We start from the raw sequence: 22,807 nt of genomic DNA on the forward strand, positions 1-22,807 counted from the left end.
TCATTTTTTTAACGAAAAATCTATAATTAAATAAATAATATAATTAGACATATACAGCATCAACAAATTCACATAACATTCCTATGAAACTACATGTTGATAACTATTCCATATAAACAAAAGACTAGAAAGAATTTTAAAAATAATATTTCATAACATATATTATCGATCTGGCGAGCGAAATTCAGTTTATTTCAGTACACCATTGAATCACAATTTATACAATATGTCCTTCATGTTTTCGAATCAAGACACAAAACTAAATGAAACCATTGTTCCTTCCCTTGAAGAATTTTCATTATAACTGGCAACCGTGCACGTAGGTGACGTTGTGAAAAATAGCCGCTGCAGCAGAAGAAAAAAAGCTACAGGGTGACTGACTGCCAAATCTGGATATACCGGACGTTGGACAGCAAGCTGTGGGTTCCGTAGGTGATGGATTCCTCAGAGATCTCGGGTTCATCAGCTCCTTTTCCATGGTTGTCTGGTGTCTCAGCTGCTCTAAACGGAGCTGGTTTTGTCGTTTCCATTTAGTCCTAAAAGAAGAGTTTCTTTCGATATGTTGATTTTTCAATGGCCTCTACAGAAAATCCAAATGATATTTAGTGAATTTGCAACATGCATTATATTGTGCTGTAGATGGAAATTCATACTGGATATTTAGCAGTCATCATGCACTCCACTAAGGAGAAGGTGTATAAGACAGGGATCACTTAGCACAACAAGAGCTTTAAAACTTTTCTTACCGTCTGTTCTGATACCACGTCTTGACCTGCGTCTCGCTCAAGTTGAGAGCGTCGGCAACGTCGCTCCTATCAGCGACGCTCAGGTATTTTTGACACCTGAATTTCCTCTCCAAAAAGGCCAGTTGTGCGTGTGTGAAGGCGGTACGACGTCGACGTGGCTTTCGACCTTTAGACCCTTCCAGAGAGTTGGAGTTGTTATCGGGAATAGACAGGCTTGTTGAGCCGTCGACAGGAAGTTGGACGTCACAGATTTCTGGACTTCTGGTTGAATCAGCATCTTCGGATTCTGCAATGAAATATACAGTATAATATAGGTTTGATGAGGAGTTCCTAGATCAGATGATGGCTGATCTGTGGTCCCTGCCTTATACAGCTTCCACACCTCTGTAGTGGGGGGAATGTTTAATGTTGCCACATAATACTAAAGAGTTGTCGAAACAAAACTGAAAGAACACGATTTGGCTGTATATCGAAGTAATGAGTTGAAAAACACTTTTTTGATGTAATAATATAAAATAATTAAAGGGAAGCTTTTTTAGGTACCGCTAGTAATGAGACAAATAAATTGTTTGGAATTGTAATAGTTGTTTGTCCATTTATAATCCTGCTTTCATTCAAGTAAAGTTTGATTCTATTGAAGAAAACTACCAGTACAATTTCTATCAGATTCTCGAATCATATCAATGTTTATCCAGAAAATTTTGCTTGCGAAATCTCTAGGTAATTTGTGATGGATTTTCGAGAGAAGAAAAACTTTGGATTGGGGATACATTTCAAAGTGAAAGAGTTTTTCTCCATTTACCATCTCTTAGGAAACAATTCAACTTTTTCAAAGTTTGCCATCTAAATCTTGAGGCAGTTTGATTTCCTATGTTGTGGAATTGATATTTTCCATATCAGATTTATCCTGGAAGCTGAACTGACAGTAATGGCATTCGATTTCTTCAAAGAACATGCTTTATTAATATAAAAGTAGATATATACACTATTCATTTGCTACTAGTAGACCCAACATCCAGCATCAGACGTTTCCCAACCAGATATTTGGCTTTCGTTAGAATGGCAAAAATATTTCAATGGACTCCCATAATTATAATTACATAATGTTTATTATCAATTGAAATTTCAAACTAAATTTTATTTCTGATACATTTCAAACTGACGTCAACCTATATTCTGCATTTTGACATCGATTATCAACGTAATTGAAATTGAAAAATTGCCTATCCAGACGTCAACTGTCAGATTAATTTTTTTTTGAAGATTCAACATTTTTATTTTCCACCTATTTGTTATTTTCTATTTTCTCCTGGATTTTTCTTATGTTTTAATTCTTCTAGGGTAAGCTTTCCTTGATTTTGAAATGGCGTAACTAATAAGATGTTGTTAAGATAAAGGGTTTTCCAATAAGAGGTTTAATTTTGAATAGCCTACTATCTGAGCAGCTGTTATTTTTGAAGCTGTCATCTTTTGACATTTGACAAGTTAGAACTATGCCATTACTAACAAATAGAACGATAGAAGAATAGATCAATGATGTTGTTAAATTTAGTACGCATATTTTTTTTTTAATTAGAGGAGAGTATATGTGTTACTCTAAGAGGTGACAATGTGGACGAATAAAGTCGAATTTTCAAGAAAAAATGTGTTTTTCTCTGGTTATCAACCAGATACTTCACTTATCAAGTGAAATATACTGAATACAATACTTGGCAAAATAATTTGAGAGAGGTTCCCTTTTGATACGGTTCTGACTGGTACCCTTGTCAATTCCTGAAATCCATTTTATCGGATAAGGGTAGGGGTGAGAGGGAAGACTTGCCTGCAGGCTACTGTTCAGATTGAAAAAGTCTGATCTTCACCAAGAGCAGGAAATATAAACAGTCTGGAAAACTCCAGGAGTTGAGTGGTCTGGCTCTTGTAGAGAATGTTTTGTCAAATGAAGTTTCCACAAACAACAAGATTTTTAATTATAGCCTTCGGTGACACTCCAAACCTTCAGACTGAATGCATTAGGGTGTGTAGATATGTTCCTTGTTTTTAACACAATGCCGGAATGAATAGGACACTTGATATACACGCATATTGTTTAGACCATTTTTTTTGTTGAGGTGGTTGTATCGTGAAGATCGCAAGATTGGATTTTCTTGAGATCTACACAAGTCAATAACATCAACATGATTCTCTTTGGTGCAGTTTGGCATGAACAAACCAATAAATAAACTTTCGAATGATTGAGATGGAGAAACTCAAATCCTTAACCATTCACATTATCATAACCATAGAAAATTCAAGAAGAATATTGAAATTTCAATAAGTACCCAATATTTCCGTGACAACAGATAAGATGAGGTTTATGTGTTCCTAAATTGGGGGTATAACTGAAAATGAGAGATTCCTTAGATCATTTTAAAATATGTCAACGCAAATGCTGTTTTTCAGATAAAAGGTGATAAAGTTTGTATTTTTTTCTAAGTTTTTTTCTCATAGCACCTTTTCTTCACAAGACACCTAATCAACTCAAATTTTGCATAGATATTCCAATTCAAAGTTTTCATCATGTGATATGCTAATTTTTACGCAAATATACAAGGTGGATATGTATTTTTTCTTGTGCCCAATTCTTTCCCCCTGAACTTTTTTTTGGTAGACCACTGGTAGTTTGGAAAAAGCTAAAAGAAACTTAGGCCCTGTACTACCCTTTTTTGTTGTTTTGGCGCACCTGCTACAGATTTCGAGGGAAAAATTCCAAACAATTCTCTAGTAAGTAATCCTCATAAATATCCAAATTATTATAAAGAACCAGTTAGAAAACTGGGGAGTTTTTTTTCGAGGTATATAACTTTGAGTTGGCATTACTGTTCAAGATGGCTACCGATTCAACAGCTGTCAAGTGATTTATTCTCAGTTTGGTTTGGCAATTTATCATGAATAGCCTCATGCTTGAACAACGCTTGCAAATAGTGCAATTTTATTTCGAAAATAATGGTTCTATGCGGAATACGTATCGCGCACTACGTCCATTAGCGATGAAGCGCACTTCTGGTTGAATGGCTACTTCAACAAACAAAACTGCCGCATTTGGAGTGAAGCTTATCCTCAAGTGTATGTCGAAACACCGTTACATCCAGAAAAACTGACTGTTTGGTGCGCTTTATGGGCTGGTGGAATCATTGGTCCGTACTTCTTCAAAAACGATGATGGCCAGAACGTTACAGTCAATGGTGATCGGTATAGAGCCACGATTACTAACTTTTTCATTCCTGAATTGAACAACCATGATGTCCAGGAGCTGCAGTTCCAACAAGACGGCGCGCAACATGTCACACAGCTCGTGCCACAATCGATTTATTGAAAGACACGTTTGGTGACCGCCTAATTTCACGTTTTGGACCTGTGAATTGGTCTCCAAGATCTTGTGATTCAACACCGCTAGACTACTTTCTGTGGGGCTATGTAAAGTCATTGGTCTATGCGGATAAGCCACAAACCCTTGATCATTAAGAAGACAACATTCGCCGTGTTATTGCCGATATACGGCCACAAATGATGGAAAAAGTCATCGAAAATTGGACTTCCAGATTGGACTACATCCGAGCCAACCGTGGCGGTCATATGCCAGAAATCATATTTAAAATGTAATGCCACAAGATTATCCTGCGGATAAATAAAATTCATGTCAATCGAATAATCCATCGTTGTTTTATTGCAATTTGAAGTTCTATAGCTCTAAAATAACACCCTTTATAAGCATCACAAAAAATTAGACTACAAGAAACACCCTGTATCTTGAAAACAAAGCATTTGAGGGTCCATATGTAAGGGCTTTTTTTCTTGAAAATATTCGAGGAATCTCTTATTTTCCTTCATACCCTCAATTTAGGAACCTCTTGCATATATGGAAAAACAAATATCAAGTATCGTGCAAAACTTCGTGTTGATTGCGTCCTCATAACCATAGAAAATTTAAGCTGAATATCTAAAAAATGAGTGAATGAGCAAATAATACATCCATCTCATTTAGGTTCTTTGATCTCTTAGGGCGCAATTGGTGCATGAATGAAGGATCGCTCAAAAGCTCTAGACTTTCCTCATTTTGGCTTGAATTTTCTATAGTTTTGACTTCAATAAAAATTCATCAAATCGTCTACCTTCATCCCTAGCAGTCAGAACATCTCCAAGCAGATCCCTGATCAGGAAGGACTTCGGCTCCTGCATTTTCACCCACAAAACTCGTTCAAACCACCGCCAAAGCCATCCCTTCAACTTTCAACCCTTAAAACTCGCCACCACGTGGAACTTCCGCTCTGATCCTAACGCGTATATTCGAGACAGCACGGAAATTTGCGATAACTGTCGCAAAATGAGAAGGATTTGCCTAAGCGATGTTCTCACCCCCATTTTCTTCACCCCTGGCCCCGCCCTCGGGTTAGCAGGCCACGCCTCCGGCCTTTACGACGGACAGGGTTGTTTTTCTGATCCCGTCAGGGATGCAGAGCACCCTACGTTTCCCTGTATTATGTTTGTGTAATTGGGCGGTTTTTGGAGGAAAAGTTCCATTAGGGCAGATTTGGGGTAGTTCGGGAGGGGAGGGGAGGGGGAACATGTGACTCGGGAAGATTGGAGGTGGGAGTTTAGTTGGGTGCGAACATAGTGGAGAATTGAAAGGGAAATTTATCTCATCTGGAAAAAATTGAGGCTGATAAAGATGAAGTCGTGAGCTTTTGTGCGCTTGTTCAAATTCATGTTTTTTTGATGTGTTCCCGAAAAAAAATTCATAATTACTCGATCAACCTGCCTAGTGACATGCCATAATGATTTACATACTTAGGCGCAAAACTTTGCTTCCGCAGTTTTTTCCGAAATTCGAGGCTTTATTGCAAAAAACTGGTTATGCATTTATGGTTCAAAGTATTGTCCATCGTTGGCCACAACTTTTTCCCATCTTTCGGCCAGCGTTGAAAAAACTGGTCATCTTTTGAAGCGATCCACGAATCGATGCAATATTTTACTTCTTCATAAGTGCTGGTCAGCAAGGCCCTGTGCCATTGATCGAAACAAGTGTTAGACTGAGAGAATAACGTCTGAACAATACTGCAAGTGGGGTAGGACTTTCCATTTCAACTTTTCCATCGTATCATGTTGTAAAATCACTTCATCATGTCTCTCGTTGTATTGCAGCCGTTTTTCTTTCAATGTTTGGCTCAAACGCATTAATTGCGTTCAATGACGAACGTCTGTGATTGTTTCAGTTGGTTTTAACAACTCATAATACACTACGCCGAGCTGGTCCCACCAAATACTGAGCGTGACCTTGGAACCGTGAATATTCGGTTTGTCTGTCGACGTGGAAGCATGGCCGGGATATCATCATGATTTTCTGCGCTTGGGATTATCGTAATGAACCTATTTTTTGTCTCCAGTCACAATGCGATGCAGATATCCCTTCCGTCTTTGCCTTGCAAGCAGCTGTTCACAAGCAAACAAACGCCGTTCAACATCTCTCGGCTTCAACTCGTACGGCACCCAATTTCCTTGTGTCTGAATCATTCCCATGACTTTCATGCGTTTTTAAATGGCTTGTTGCGTCACTTCCAATGATCCTGCCAATTCTTGTTGCGTTTAACACGAGTCTTAATCAAGTATTGCCTTCAATTCTGCATCTTCGAAAACCTTCTCTCTTCCACCGCCATGCTGGTTTTCGACGTCAAAATCACCGTTCTTGAAGCGTTGAAACCACCATCGGCACGTTCTTTCACTAATAGCGGCCTCACCATTGGTATTTAAGAGCATTCGATTAGCCTCAGCCGCAGATTTCTTCATATTAAAGGAGAAAATTAAAACCTCCCGCAAATGAGGAGAATTCAGCTCGTAATCTGACATGTTTAATCGAGAATAACTTGATGATGCAGACACAAATCGACTAATATTTCGATGGCGTTATGTTTACAAAGACCTAAGCTTATTGTACCACTTACCGCTATATCCATCTATTGCAAAACGGTAGAATCAAAGTTGTGCACATTTCGTGACAATGTCTTCAATTCTCGAATTCTGAGCCTGGAATGATCTCAAATGATAAGATCTGTAGTCACAAAAATGAACGAACATTCAGATGCTCCTGACAATAAGACTTTGATTTTCCCATTTCCACTTTTCCTTTTATAATCGTGCATCTACGAATCTTGAAATTCGTGTTGATATGTTCATCTTTGACTGAAGTTCGATCTACCGATTCTTGATCATGCCTTATGCCCTCACTACGTGTTATTTTTGAATTAGACATTTCTCTCATTAATGAGCACGTTTATCAACAAATCCATCGCTATAATTAAAGACTCCAAGACCACCACATATCTTTGTGTTCTTTTCCATCTATTTATAGAACTTTATTAGTTCACAATAAGGAAATGATTCGAAATTTTATTGTTCGAAGAGTTCAATAGACACACTTCTGTGTTCTGACCTCCTCCCCTTCTTTATTTATAGAGTGGAGTAGTAGATAGGATGACTAACGAAATCAGAAGCTAGATTTGGATATCGATCATTTGGGCCATCATATCGAATATGATTAAAATTCTTCAATTTAGAAGAATACATTACTGAAATATTTCCATGAAATATTTTCACGTCACTTGTATATTTATCTGGAATGTAATGAAGTTTTGTAACTTACTTGAAGTGAATGAATTAATTGGTGTAGTTATGATGAAATTTTATCGACAATGTCAACAACCAATATTGCATAAACGCGTTTGATTTAAGGATTGAAGGTAGAAATTTTCATATTTAAACATTGCATTCGAAGATGGCGTTACAAGTGATCAGACAGTGCAGCTATGGCTCAAGAAAAAAAGGAAGATCAGTAACGATTGTTTTTTCTTCAAATTTGTTACCTTAATTTTGGCAAACAAAATTTATATACAAGATTTTCATTTCGAATAGCCTCACTATCCACCACTACTAAAAATGGAACGATACACGCTTCAAAAACACACTGAAGATATTAAAATTCAGTAGAAAAATGTGAAAATTTTTCAGTAATAGGTCGCGAAACTAAAGCACTACTGGGACGTTGTGAAGCACCATCTTGGTCAGTAATATTGATACTGGTGTAAAAATTCGAGCTGTTGGGACAAGTTAGTGATGTGAAGAATCGAAACCGTGTTCATCGCTCAAGAAAAACTGGGAACATTGGGGAATATTAAGTCATTACTGTTCAAGATGGCGACCGATTTATTAGCTGTTAAGTGATTTATTCTCAGTTTGGTTTGGCAATTCATCATGAATAGACTCACGCCTGAACAAGGCTTGCAAATAGTGCAATTTTATTTCGAAAATAATGGTTCTGTGCGGAATACGTATCGCGCACTACGTCCATTTTATTTTGTTTAGCGATGAAGTGCACTTCTGGTTGAATGGCTACGTCAACAAACAAAACTGCCGCATTTGGAGTGAAGCTAATCCTCAGGTGTATGTCCAAACACCGTTACATCCAGAAAAACTGAATGTTTGATGCGCTTCATGGGCTGGTGGAATCATTGGTCCCTACTTCTTCAAAAACGATGATGGCCAGAACGTTATAGTCAATGGTGATCGGTATAGAGACATAGAGTCATGATTACTAACTTTTTCATTTCTGAATTGAACAACCATGATGTCCAGGAGCTGTGGTTCCAACAAGACGGCGCAACATGTCACACAGCTCGTGCCACAATCGATTTATTGAAAGACACGTTTGGTGACCGCCTAATTTCACGTTTTGGACCTGTGAATTGGCCTCCAAGATCTTGTGATTTAACAACGCTAGACTACTTTCTGTGGGGCTATGTAAAGTCATTGGTCTATGCGGATAAGCCACAAACCCTTGACCGTTTGGAAGACAACATTCGCCGTGTTATTGCCGATATACGGCCACAAATGTTGGAAAAAGTCATCGAAAATTAGACGTCCAGATTGGACTACATCCGAGCCAGCCGTGGCGGTCATATGCCAGAAATGATATTTAAAATGTAATGCCACAAGATTATCTTGCGGATTAATAAAATTCATGTCAATCGAATAATCCATCGTTGTTTTATTGCAATTCAAAGTTCTATAGCTCTAAAAAAACACCCTTTTTAAGATGAGAGAATAAATAATAAACAAATGTAATTCCCTTCAACGATTCCTAAATTATAGTTTGGCAATTTTTTTTCAACGAGTGCGTTCTTCTGGGCAACCACCCTTTTCACCTTCCCAACGCGACGCCTCTGCCAGCACGTCGCGAATATTCGCATCAGCAGAGCTCCAAAACACCATCAATCCGGCGAGAAGACAACAATACAGCCGCCACAGTTGGTAATAATTATAAATAGCCTCCTGATAAAACAATCTTTCGGGTTATCACACATGAACTTCGACTTAGTGACGTCGAGAACATTCTAAAACACGGTTCTAAATTTAACGCAATAACTTCGTGCAGACAGAAGTGACATTTGTACACGATGCACACGCTGGCCATCCCAGCTCTCCTCATCTCGCTCCTCCTCCCCCTAACAGTGTTTTGTGAAAATTGTGAAAAGCCCTACAATGTGGAGATTCTAGTGAGCGATGACGTGAACGGAGATATCAAGAATTTGACGGCTCAAGGTGCCATCACCCTGCACCAGGATGTGTTTCAGGTCCTGGTGGCGAACCAGACGATCAAGAAGCTGTGCCAGAACTATGTCATCATCAACAACGAGCTCACGGTGCTGCAACTTCTCAACAACAGCATCGAAGACATATCGCCTTCAGCCTTCAACATCAGCGCCACCCTTGCCCTGCTCAAGATATCTGAAAACCCTTTGAACACCATCAAAAAAGGAGTTTTTAACGAGGTTAGAACCAAGGAGTTGGACCTCTCCTACAACAACATAGCAGTCATTGAAGCTGACGCCTTGGAGAACAACACCTACCTGGAGATCATTAAGCTCAACCACAACTTCATCAAAGAGTTCGATCCTAACTGGTTTACCAAAACCCCTAATGTTTACAAGATCAGTGCTATCTATAACGAGATGACCAAAATTCCAGCCTATGCATTTGTTAACATGACCAAGTCGAGACCTTTAAAGATACGCCTATCAGCCAATAGGATCGAAGAGATCGACCCAATGGCTTTAGAAGGTGCAGGTATCATTGACATGCTCAAATTAGGTGGAAACAGGATCAGAGAACTGCCTGGACAACTCTTCGTCAATAAAACCATAAAAAGCCTTCAGGTTGACACCAACAAGCTCCAATGCTTCCCTGAAGAATTCTTCAACAGCACCCTGACTGAGTTGACGTTCGAAGATAACACTTCTTTCGATTGTGCTTGTCTGATAAGGGTGAAGAATTTCGTCGAAGATAGGAATGTGACAGTCGTATATCCTGCCATCATTTGTGAGGACAAATCCAAAGGAGTACAGATCGTTTTCAACAAAGATAAGACTTTTAAAATTCCAATCATTAAACCTTCTACAGTTTAGATAGAGACACTTATCAGTATATGAGACGCTTAATTTTAATTTTATTCATCTTGTTATTTATTGAATCAGTTCATCCTCATTTACATTTTCAATTTTGAGCTGTAAAAAATAAATCATTCTCATCACCTCGTTTTTTATTGTTGGTTATTCGATACGTCGTTCATCTTAAATAAAACATGAAACAGAGGAGTACATGTTTATGTATTAAGGAATAATTCATCATGTTGATTTGTGTATAGTATATCTTGAATGATTAATTATAGCGTTCGAGCTTTGTAAATGTGTCACATTTGAGTTCCTCTGATGTTAGTAGTAGTATGTCGATATTTCTTAATCATCATGGAGTTCCTAACAGTTTTTTTTTCCAAGAAAAATTTAGATAGAATATATGTATTTGAGGTCAATATAACAATATTGATTTTGTAGAAGATGAATCATAGAAATGATTCTAGGTAAATTGTGACATGGATACAAATAATTGATTCATCAAAAATCGGTTTCTAAATTGTAATTAAATTATGGAATATACTGTCTGTCAAGAAAATGTAAGGAATTGATAGTTTATGTTCCATGAATTTCAATCTCATGGAACTAAAAATTAATCTAATGTTTCCTCTATTTTTAGATGCTTCGGTCCGCCTAAGGTCCTGTAATATTCTCTGACAAGAGACGTCAGGATAGATAATAACCATAAAAGTTATGAGACTTTGACAATCGAAGTTAAGTTGCAGAACGTCAGTCTTACAGACATTATATTGACTGGCGATCATAAAACTGTATGATTGGTACACAAAAGTTGTTCTGCATTCGAAAAAAGTGAAAATTATAATTTTGATATGAAATTCTGGGGTTGATATTCAACAGTTAAATGAGAATACTACTCAAGTTTGATATTTTAATTGAATATATCTACAAATTGTGTAGCTTTATTCATAACTGTAAATTCAATTAGATATGGGATTATATTTTTGATGCCCTGCTTCTATAAGGTATTTATGAATAATTTCAACATCGTTCTAGTATTTAAAAGATCTTTAATTTAGAAATATAATACAATAGTTGTATGAGGATTGATAATTCAGATTTTATGATTATCATTTTTGAAATTTCATTATGAAGAATGTCTGTTAGTATTAGTTAAATGTCTTGAAGCATATTTGAAAGGTCACTACGATGTAACTATCATATAAAAGACGCTGTAGGTTGATACAGAATTTTACCATAATAATATATTCAAAAAAGATTTTTTTAGATCTTTCAGTATGACGATCCTCACAAATGTTTGAACTAGACTTCATGATACAAATTATTTTACAACATATTGCTAAATTTCATTTCGATCGATTTTATATTTTTCGAGTTATCAGGAAAGCATCATTTTTATATAACTTTGAAACTATTTTGCTGATCTTAACATCCCTAAATCTTGTAGAGTAGTATATCTACAATGAGATCACTCTCACCAGGTGTATATTTGCTGGCATGATACATAAATGAAAGGAGAAGTTGAATACGAGATTTGTGCACCCTACGCGCAATAGTATTAAGCATGACAGTTGTACGTGGAACTCTTTATTTGGCAGTGTCAATTTCCATCGAAAACAACTTCCTACGACAATTACGTAATTTGTTATACATTAACCAAAGCCGAATCAAATCCAGTTTATGATTTGTGTCTCTTGTGGTCGCGTTGAGAGAGAATTTTATCTTTTTTCGCATTGCCTTCCTTTTGATGAGGCGGCTGGATAAGGTTCACGGCTTCGGCGTGGGCAGCCAATAGGACAGCGTGAGATAATGGCGATAGATATTTGTGGAATTGCTAGGCTTATCTGGTGAGAAAATTGTCTGATGTAGATCGACCAAAAAAAAACACATTTATTTTCAAATTCGTCAGCATTCTCACCTTCAATAGAAATACTGGCATCATTTCAATAAGATTCATCTTAACTTTCGAAATAGGCTTCAACCTCGACAATCACTTCTTCATTAAAGCTGAATTTCTTTTCCTGGAGTAGCTTTTGGCCATTGTTGTCGATGGAGAAGAGTCTGAAGAACACTAATCAAGCAATGCGCATCTCCTTCCAAAGCTCACATCGAAAATGTGATAGCATATCTTTACGGAAAGTCTGTTGCAAAAAAACGCCTTAAAATTCATATTCTATGATTCCTCTTTGAATCCACCAAGGCGATACTCTCTGCAAGGTTGAAAATACGCTCTATTAATGTGACCTTCACACACCGCCATTTTCGGTTCTCCTGTCAGTGTTCGGAATCCAAACAAATAAATTGTCATTCAAATTAGTACGGTGTCGTTGAAGGAATTGGCTTATTTTCATAAATAAGAGTATTTGAGGAACGATTTCAGTATTAAGTGATAGACAGAAGGAACGAGGTTAATACCAGTAAGTTTGAATCCTGTATCATTCCGCAGATTTTGTAAAAAGCCGTGATTATTAGTTGAACTTCAAGTTAGAACTTACTGGCATTAATCTCGTTCCTTCTGTCTATCAATTAATAGTAGAATCGTTCCTTGAATAATCTTATTCATCAAAATCAGCCAATTTCTTCAACGACAACGTACTAATTTGAATGACAATTTGTTTGTTTGGATTTCGAACACTGACAGGATAACTAAAATGACGGTGTGTGACGTCATCACTAATAGAGCGTATTGTTACATTGAAAATGAAAGTTTGTCGCAAAAAAATGTCTTACACTCCTGATCATAGAATATTATAATAAGGCGTTTTATTGCGACGAACTTTCCAAGACCATGATATAAGATCCCGACGGAAATTCCTCGCACAAAAGCGTCGTATTATTCTTACCATAGAGTATGATTAGCCATAGAATAAAAATACCAAGGCGTTTTTTTGCAACGAACTTTGCTGTTTGATGTGACGTGACAGCTTATTCCTTAAACAAATACACAAACCAGTCACTATACGGTAATAGAGAGTTTTTGCTAAGGTTTTTATCTGTGCTCTTGTTTCATACGTTGAAATGTATGATGCCTTTTACATTTCCTCTGCTAATAGATACTGAGATTACATCTACACATGCTTTGTTGTTTGGAGTTGATAATAAATAATATATAAGCTGAGATGTAAACTACCATCTTATTCAATTCAATGAAGAATTTAATAATTAAAGTCGATGTATGAAAGGTAAAATTAATGCTATCATAAAAAAATTGAGTAATTGGCGCCTGCGCCATTTTGCAACCACCAGATCCAAAGGTGCCACACACGAAACGTTTTCTTTCACAAACTATAAGGACATTGCATTGAATTATTATAAAATGTTTTCAAAATATTCACTCAAACCATTTCTGCGCCTCACCACATCACATATGACAGCCACAAGATTTATGTCACCCTGTACTCTATAATCTTGAGTTTCAGCCATACATATATCATCCTCAATTACAATCTCTCCACCTGCAATTATGAAAGATCTCCAATCAATTTGTCATCGCCTGAAGCTGTAGCTGTTAAGAAATCCCATAGTTACGGTTGTTAGGTGATTCACGTGAGTACCAAGATGATATTACTTATAATTATCGTCTTCGAAATCTATTATTATTATTCGCTCTGCTGGGTTTTGATTCGATTGACTTTGCACGCAAACCTGGGGTTTCTCGGTAATTCGTGCAATGATTACAATTTTGATTCGTGGAAATGTCATCAATCTATAAATAGTGGTGTCAGATGTTGTAGATGATCTGATGAGGTTTCTATTGTGATCCTACTGATTATTTACCTCATTGTTAAATTGACCGATAAAACACCACAGTTTTTTTAATAAATCACACAAATGAGTGGAGATTGCACCAGATTATTTGAATAACTTTTCTGTCCACCACAGTGGTTTTGATTTTGTTGTTAATCGATTCATCTCATAATAACGGGTGTTTTTTTTGAGGTATATAACTTTAGTTGGCATTACTGTTCAAGATGGCGACCGATTTAACAGCTGTCAAGTGATTTGTTCTCAGTTTGGTTTGGCAATTCATCATGAATAGACTCACGCCTGAACAATGCTTGCAAATAGTGCAATTTTATTTCGAAAATAATGGTTCTGTGCGGAATACGTATCGCGCACTACGTCCATTTTATTTTGTTTAGCGATGAAGCGCCCTTCTGGTTGAATGGCTACGTCAACAAACAAAACTGCCGCATTTGGAGTGAAGCTAATCCTCAAGTGTATGTCGAAACACCGTTACATCCAGAAAAACTGACTGTTTGTTGCGCTTTATGGGCTGGTGGAATCATTGGTCCGTACTTCTTCAAAAACGATGATGGCCAGAACGTTACTGTCAATGGTGATCGGTATAGAGCCATGATTACTAACTTTTTCATTCCTGAATTGAACAACCATGATGTCCAGGTGCTGTGGTTCCAAAAAGACGGCGCAACATGTCACACAGCTCGTCCCACAATCGATTTATTGAAAGACACGTTTGGTGACCGCCTAATTTCACGTTTTGGACCTGTGAATTGGCCTCCAAGATCTTGTGATTTAACACGACTAGACTACCTTCTGTGGGGCTATGTAAAGTCATTGGTCTATGCGGATAAGCCACAAACCCTTGACCATTTGGAAGACAACATTCGCCGAGTTATTGCCGGTATACGGCCACAAATGTTGGAAAAAGTCATTGTAAATTGGACGTCCAGATTGGACTACATCCGAGCGAGCTGTGGCGGTCATATGCCAGAAATCATATTTAAAATGTAATGCCACAAGATTATCTTGCGGATAAATAAAATTCATGTCAATCGAATAATCCATCGTTGTTTTATTGCAGTTTAAAGTTATATAGCTCTAAAAAAAACACCCTTTAGTTGTCGTAAATTTATGAAGAACATGAAGAATTTATGAACGCAGTGAAATAGAATCTCCCTAATTGAATATAATCTAAATCTAACCAAAGAGCACAGTGTAAACGAAATATTCACCGAACTTTCTTGACAAGCTGTCATCAGGAATTTTTGTGTTAGATTCATAGAGTAATAAACATAGAGAGAGGGAGTATACGCAATTTTTAAATGTCCCCAACATGGTTAGATTACATTGTCGGATTGTGATATATTTTCAAATACACAATTTTACTATATCGTTATGAATGCATATGATATTGAATGAAATATATTTATTTGAGTGATCTCCGATTGAATAAGCAAATTTGAATATTTGGAATCCGATATTTTTCCTGATTGACCAATTTAAAATAAGCAGAATATTTATTGTTTTCTGAATCTACCTGCTGAAATCCAAGGTTTGGCAACTTTTGCTCTCCTAGTGTCATCGGTTGTTTCACGTCGTTTGGCGCGATTGAAGTTTGTTTTCTGAATTTCTGATATATTTAGATATTTATTTCGAAATATTTTGGGGTAATATATAACGTTGATTCCCTATGGGACATAAGAAATGCGTTCTTTTTTGCTGGAGAAATTCGCGAATTGAGTGAAATATCGTATCACTGATATGTTTTCATTTCCGCGCTCTTCATGTCAAATTTGATAGTTCATGTTGAGGACAAAATGTGTTTACTGAAAATGACATATGCTCCCTCTATCTATGTTTATTACTCTGAGGTTAGATTGAGACATTTGGACGATATTCTTTTTGAAATATAAATTCCCAAAAAGTGTATTTTCCTAATTAATATATATTTTTTCGACAAACGTCTTATTTTTATCGCTTTTTCTTATGTAAACCTTTTTTTTTGAGACACAGTGTATTACAAACTCACACAAACTTATCTAACCAAGTGTCATTTCATTCAAAAACATCCCAGCTATAGATATGACGTAAGAATATGCATTTTCAAATTTCTGAAAATCTTGATTTTTCGATTTTTCGATTTTTACAGATTTGGAGCTTCTGTTCATCAGATTCATGAACCAAAACATATCTCAACGAGAGCGAATGAATATTTACCAAATATTTTACAATATGTACTCATATATATGATGATCATACCTAATTAAAAATGTTATCAATCGAAATAAATTAGATCATTCATAATATTAGCATTGCTATTGCAGATATGAACCAATTAACAAATATCGTAACCCTAAGTTGATGTTGGTGTTTGGAAGGAAATATCTTCATTGCGTTTCTTATAAATGTAGCGTGAACAAAGTACTTATCTTTCGGATGTTTACGTCTTCATTCAGTTCGATTGGCATCAAGAAAAAATGTATTCTTCGATTAAAAATTTACAGGGCATATTTTGCTCTTTTGATTTTATGGCTTCAGATGCATTTTTGAATTTATGTAAACTTATTATCGATGCTTTTTAACTTGATTTGACGGAGAAAACCATGAAAAATCTTAAATCAGTCTAATTTAAGTTGAAGTCCAATACTAACGGGTTTTTTTTTTCGAGTTGGCATGTTCAAGATGGCGGCCGATTTAACAGCTGTCAAGTGATTTATTATATTAAAAATTCTAAAAGATTTTTCAGTGTTATTATTATTGACGGAAATTTCAAATGGTGTGATCATATCGCATACTTATAACGGGTGTTTTTTTTTCGAGGTATATAACTTTAAGTTGGCATTACTATTCAAGATGGCGACCGATTCAACAGCTGTCATATAATTTATTCTCAGTTTGGTTCGGCAATTCATCATGAATAGACTCACGCCTGAACAACGGTTGCAAATAGTGCAATTTTATTTCGAAAATTATGGTTCTGTGCGGAATACGTATCGCGCACTACGTCCATTTTATTTTGTTTAGCGATGAAGCGCCCTTCTGGTTGAATGGCTACGTCAACAAACAAAACTGCCGCATTTGGAGTGAAGCTAATCCTCAAGTGTATGTCGAAAAACCGTTACATCCAGAAAAACTGTCTGTTTGGTGCGCTTTATGGGCTGGTGGAATCATTGGTCCGTACTTCTTCAAAAACGATGATGGCCAGAACATTACAGTCAATCGTGATCGGTATAGAGCCATGATTACTAACTTTTTCATTCCTGAATTGAACAACCATGATGTCCAGGAGCTGTGATTCCAACAAGATGGCGCAACATAAACACAGCTCGTGCCACAATCGATTTATTGAAAGACGCGTTTGGTGACCGCCTAATTTCACGTTTTGGACCTGTGAATTGGCCTCCAAGATCTTGTGATTTAACACCGCTAGACTACTTTCTGTGGGGCTATGTAAAGTCATTGTTCTATGCGGATAAGCCACAAACCCTTGACCATTTGGAAGACAACATTCGCCGTGTTATTGCCGATATACGGCCACAAATGTTGGAAAAAGTAATCGAAAATTGAACGTCCAGATTGGACTACATCCGAGTCAGCCGTGGCGGTCATATGCTAGAAATCATATTTAAAATGTAATGCCATAAGAGTATCTTGCGGATAAATAAAATTCATGTCAATCGAATAATCCATTGGTGTTTTATTGCAATTTAAAGTTCTATAGCTCTAAAAAAACACCCTTTATCAGTGAGAAACTCTCCATTCCTTTCTTTTCATGATGAAAACAGACTAAAGAGCTCGCTTTCTTCTATCCACGTTTAGACTGGTAAAAAGCTCGAATAGGTCTTTCCACCGTGCTGCCACCTATGTAAGCCCTACCCAACCACCACGAACCAGCCGAGACCCAGATCAGACCCCTGTGAAGCTCTTCGCTGTTGACCCCTTCTAGTGTCAAGCACAACGTAACGTCATAAAGCTCATAATATAATCCGTCGTTCGAATCACCTGTTCGACGTCTGTCGAGGTGAACGTTTTGCCGCCTTCTGGTCACGTGGTCTAGCAGACAATTAAATTATTACGCGGCTTACTCCGTTTATTATTCGTCCTCAAGTCGCATGGGGCCAGTTTAGATTGCTCAGGTCGCCATCCCAGGAGGACTGGCGTAAACAAAAGGTAGTGCGATGACGTCAGAATCGGATAAAGGTGGTGCTATTGGAGACTTTTGATTTTTTGCGAATTGATTATGGGATGGAAGGGTGCGGAGAGGACCAGAAAACGAGGTGAGTCGAGAAGTTCAGCGTTTGGTAATTTTTTAAAAATTTTTAAATGACAGGTATTCTCTATTTACACTTTGTGATTATTTGAATGACAATTGTTATTCTATTTCCGGTTTTTAATTATGAAAAAGCAGTTGTTTCTCTAAAGAGCGGCTTCTTAAGGCTTTACATTTTGAATAAAATGTAAAATCTGAAAGAACTATAGTGTAGCGATTTTACATTTTATTCAAAATGTAATGTCTAAAGGAGCTGCTGTGTTTTTCTCAACTGTTCAATTAAAAAAATTACAATTGTTTAGCTTCACAGCAGCTTACTTAGATTTAACAATTAAATTAACAATATTATCAAAAATACTTTTTGTCTAGCGGCAATTGGTTTGAATGTAACACCCTGTAGTTTTTACATTTTTAGATTAATAAGAATGAGCTAATTCCAAACATGTTAGGTACTTGTGGTCTAGCAGACAGAATATGAAAGAAATTATTTCTTATCAATTTAAAAAAAGAACATAGTCGTCTAGTTTTTTGTGAAATGTCATTATTTGTTTATTGCAGCTAGACAATAATTATTTTTGATAATATTGTTAATTCAACTAATAAAGAATGTTACGTGTTGTATTATGAGCACACGCAAAACTATTGTATTTTTGTCCACCCTGTACCAATTGGAATCAACATGTGATACATTTTTGGAATCAGCTCAGTTAGAGTAATCGGAAAATTGAGATAAAATGGGGGTGTTCCATTTCAAAAAAATTACGGTGACTTCATTACTCGATAGTAATTCACCCTGTATATCAGATTATTATTTTAAAATACGGTAAATTAAAATAAAAAATCGACGTATTTCAGGATTATTTCTTGAAATGGTCTGTTTAGATAAAAATGAATTTGTTCCATACTTTACAGACACAGTGTTTACTTTCACAATGATATACATATTTATTTATTTCTTTGTCTGCAAATGCTACTTCTTTCAATGTCAGAAATTATTTTTTTGGCCCCCAAGAAAAAATAATTTGAAACGTAAAACTACAAATTTCAAGAAAATACCTCACAAATACAATAACTGAAAGAATTTTAAGACACATGTACGTTGAGGAATATTTGTACGTTAGTCTTTGTTTTCATTTAGACATTGTTTGAATTTTTCTTCTAGTCGATATAAACAATAATTTTTGTCATAAAAAGGAAAAGTATTTCTGAATAAGAAGATAGATATTTCGAAAGATTTATCATTGGAAAGGTGTACAGAATTTCTCTAAATATTTTTGAAATGATTTTGGGAGTTCGTTCCCTGAACAGAGCAGTTTAGTCACGATGTCCGTTGTTCTCAAATTTTGAGTCGGAAAGGATCTCACTGACGATAAATTCGAGATCAAATTCAATTATGTTCGGCCGTAAATATAACAACCGAAGAACGCAGAAACCTAGAAACTCGAAATTTTCCAGATTGTGTTTTGATTTCAAATACCGCGGTTAATTTTGTTAACGGGCACTTTCAATTTCAATTATTTCGGTATTTTAGAATTATCGGAAAAACAAAATTTCAAATAAATATATACATCCGAAACCATTGAGCGGATTCAGCCTAATAACGAATTCTTGTGCATTCAAATTTCAAACCTACTTTGAAATATTTTGCGTTTCTTTCCGTTAACAAATATTTTTTGCTCAAAATTGAAATTTTACACCATCTTCATCGACTTGAATATGAGCCCTAACTTGAATTCTGGACGAATTCGCGATGAGTTAATAGTTTTTGACTTTGAGGAAATAGTATTATGCGAAAAATAAATAAATATAGGGTGTAACATAACTGTGTTCGAAAATGAACCTAAAATGAGCCATTAACTTCTTATAAGACACCTTGTGTATATCATAAGATATCGTAGATTTCAGTTTGATCCCAAAATGAACTGAAATTGATAGTGACAATCGTCACAATGAGTGTTTTGTCTTTCGTACTGAATAAATTGTATAAAGAGTTTCACATACAAAGAAAAAATGAATCTACATGATTGTAACTCAAGGAAAAATCCATTATAAATTATCTCTTGTCTGTCGGCACAGAGATTGGCAGCTTGATGTTTAACGGCATCTTTTGGATTGGGTTATTGTCTTTTTAATGGGCTTATATTGTCTGATCCCTCCTCACAGAATATGATATGAAGGATTACAATGATGTGTGCAGGAAATTTGAATAAAAGGCTCTCAATCTTTTGAGAATGCCTCCAATCATCCTGATGAGTTTCATTTAAATGTAGGACACAGCATCATTGAAAGGTATATGAGAGGAGCAATAGGGCTCCCTCTTGTGAACATTAAATGTAACTAACTAAAAATGGTTGTGAAGAATGAGATATCAATCACCATAATGAATGATTTTTGTTCCAAATTTCATGTAGATTTCTCTAATAGCGACCTTAAGGCTTTGGCTATGCAAAAATCATAACTTGAACTTTTATTGGATACACCTTTTATAAACCTAGTATGTTTGAATATTCAGAGGCACTTTGTTTTTTTGCATTTTCCTCATCTAAAGTACCTTGGTTGTGCTAATATGTTTCCTTTTTCTTCGCTACTAAAAACTACTTTGCTTCTACCGTTTTTTCCGAAATTCGAGGCTTTATTGTGAAAAACTTGTTATACGTTTATGGTTCAAAGTATTGTCCATCGCTGGCCACTACTTTGTCCCATCTTTCGGCCAGCGTACGGAAAAACTGGCTATCTTTTGATGCTATCTACGAATCGATCCAAGTTTTTACTTCTTTATAAGACCGGAAGTGGTGGTCAGACAGGCCGTGTGCCATTGATCGAAACAAGTGATAGTTCGATGGAGCAACATCTGGAGAATAGATAGATAGATAGATAGATAGATAATATATTTATCCTGAATGACATTACATTAATGTATAGGACACGTCAATACTTAATACAATGCAATACTAAATTAACTGATTTCAGTTGAAAAATATTCATCCAGGTTATAGAAACAATTAAGAAACATAATTTTGGTAACTTCCTTCTTGAATTTCGATGGATTCAAGGACTTGATCCGGTTTGGTAGATGGTTGAACAGCTTGATCCCCACATAAGTTGGAGACGATTCAAATCTGGATGTCTTATGGGTCGGAATACAGATGATGAAATTGTGCCGTGTGTTGTATTCATGGAAACCAGAAGTTGTATCCAGCTCCGGCAACTTACTGTGAACAAACAGCAGACAGTTCAAAATATAAATGCAAGGCAATGGAAGGATTCTACGCTGGATGAAGATCGGCCTGCATGATTCTCGTGGTCTTAGGTTGAATATAAGTCGAATACACCTTTTTTGAGTTATGAAAATTCTGCTACTCGATGCTGAATTACCCCAAAGGACAACATTATACTTCAAATGGGCAAAAACCAGGGCGTAATAGACGGCAAGCAAACCCTCCAGAGGTAGCGAGTTCTTGAGGCGACTTGGGTGAGGTAGGATTTCTCATTTTAACGTGTCCAAGTATGTCTTGACCACTTTCGCAAGATGGGGTTGAGCATTGTCATGCTTTTAAATCACTTTATCATGTCTCTCGTTGTATTGCGGCCGTTTGTCCTTCAATGCTCAAACGCATTAATTGCGTTCGATAACGATCGCCTGTAATTGTTTCAGTCGGTTTTAACAACTCATAATACACTACGCCGAGCTGGTCCCATCAAATACTGAGCATGACCTTGGAACCGTAAATATTCGGTTTGGCCGTCGACGTGGAAGCATGGCCGGGATATCCCCATGATTTTCTGCGATTAGGCATAAATGTCTGAGAGGTTTTTCGCGACGAATGACGATATTTATATGATGACCTCGAAATTAATGAATCGATGATTTTTTTGAGAGGAGAATCATCAATGAGAGTGATTTAATATTCACTTGCACTTCTTGTTGTATAAAGATCCTATGTTTTCCCATTATTCATATTCTGTTGAGAACTATAAAATTTTGAAGATGGTGCAGCTTCTGAAAGAGATGCCTATATGGCTTGTGTTGTTCACAGGGCCGGCGTTAGGGGTGAAACAGTGAAGCGACTGTTTCAGGCGCCTCTTCTCGAAGGGCGGCAATTTAGCCCAGTTTGTGTCCGTCCTTTCATATTTCTGAAAGAATATAGTCTTGATTCTTAAAAACAACATAAGGTTGGTCCGCTTCGCTGCGTTTATCAATATTCCACTCAATAAAAATCTCCAAACCGTCTTTACTAAGCCGTCTGTTCAATAAATAACGCTTTGCATGCCTTACCACCCTTTGTATCTTGTGTTGATACTTTTTCAGCAGGTGAGCCAAAAAATTCTCTGCTTCTGGCGCCAAAATTATTCGCGCCGGCCCTGGTTATTCAGATAAAATAGCTTAAAGTTGCTCCAGGAAGGTGTATTCGGCAGGGAACAATCTATTCTTCTCTATGAAATTCAAAACTTGGATCATCGATCAAGAAGACCAATGCAGTGATGATTCGTGTGTCAACTCCAAGAGATTTCAAATTTCCTCAATCTATCTGCTATAAATCGACCAAAATAAGCGAGAATCAAGTGTT

The 22,807-nt window shown here is 36.6% G+C and overlaps 3 protein-coding genes across 3 annotated transcripts in view; 2 read left to right on the plus strand and 1 right to left on the minus strand.

Moving 5' to 3' along the window:
• LOC123675223 (homeobox protein ceh-9-like) lies at positions 1-5,094 on the minus strand. The gene is made up of 3 exons (XM_045610548.1): positions 4,898-5,094; positions 747-1,032; positions 1-536 (listed from the first exon to the last, which is right to left on the minus strand). The coding sequence occupies exons 1-3, from the start codon at positions 4,962-4,964 to the stop codon at positions 299-301; spliced, it is 591 nt and encodes a 196-aa protein (XP_045466504.1). The 5' UTR covers positions 4,965-5,094; the 3' UTR covers positions 1-298.
• Positions 5,095-9,140: 4,046 nt separating this feature from the next.
• On the plus strand, positions 9,141-10,365 carry LOC123676245 (leucine-rich repeat-containing protein 15-like). The gene has a single exon (XM_045612031.1). It carries the CDS (start codon positions 9,233-9,235, stop codon positions 10,238-10,240), a length of 1,008 nt encoding a protein of 335 aa, XP_045467987.1. The 5' UTR covers positions 9,141-9,232; the 3' UTR covers positions 10,241-10,365.
• A 7,714-nt stretch (positions 10,366-18,079) lies between these two features.
• Positions 18,080-22,807, plus strand: part of LOC123676517 — a 62,031-nt gene continuing 57,303 nt past the window's right edge. Inside the window, exon 1 of the mRNA XM_045612437.1 lies at positions 18,080-18,246. Within this exon, the coding sequence (XP_045468393.1) occupies positions 18,215-18,246 (32 nt within the window). The 5' untranslated portion in view covers positions 18,080-18,214. The remainder of the gene's footprint in view (positions 18,247-22,807) is intronic.

Source organism: Harmonia axyridis, chromosome 3, assembly GCF_914767665.1.
Source record: "Harmonia axyridis chromosome 3, icHarAxyr1.1, whole genome shotgun sequence".
In the NCBI taxonomy this organism is placed as follows: Eukaryota; Metazoa; Arthropoda; class Insecta; order Coleoptera; family Coccinellidae; genus Harmonia; species Harmonia axyridis.

Coding starts and splice junctions, on each gene's coding strand:
- LOC123676245 (XM_045612031.1), top strand. CDS start 9,233: ATGCACACGCTGGCCATCCCAGCTCTCCTCATCTCGCTCCTCCTCCCC.
- LOC123675223 (XM_045610548.1), bottom strand. CDS start 4,964: ATGCAGGAGCCGAAGTCCTTCCTGATCAGGGATCTGCTTGGAGATGTT. Junction 1,033..4,897: donor TCTGACTGCTAGGGATGAAG/GTAGACGATTTG, acceptor ATTTCATTGCAG/AATCCGAAGATGCTGATTCA. Junction 537..746: donor ACGTGGTATCAGAACAGACG/GTAAGAAAAGTT, acceptor CTCTTCTTTTAG/GACTAAATGGAAACGACAAA.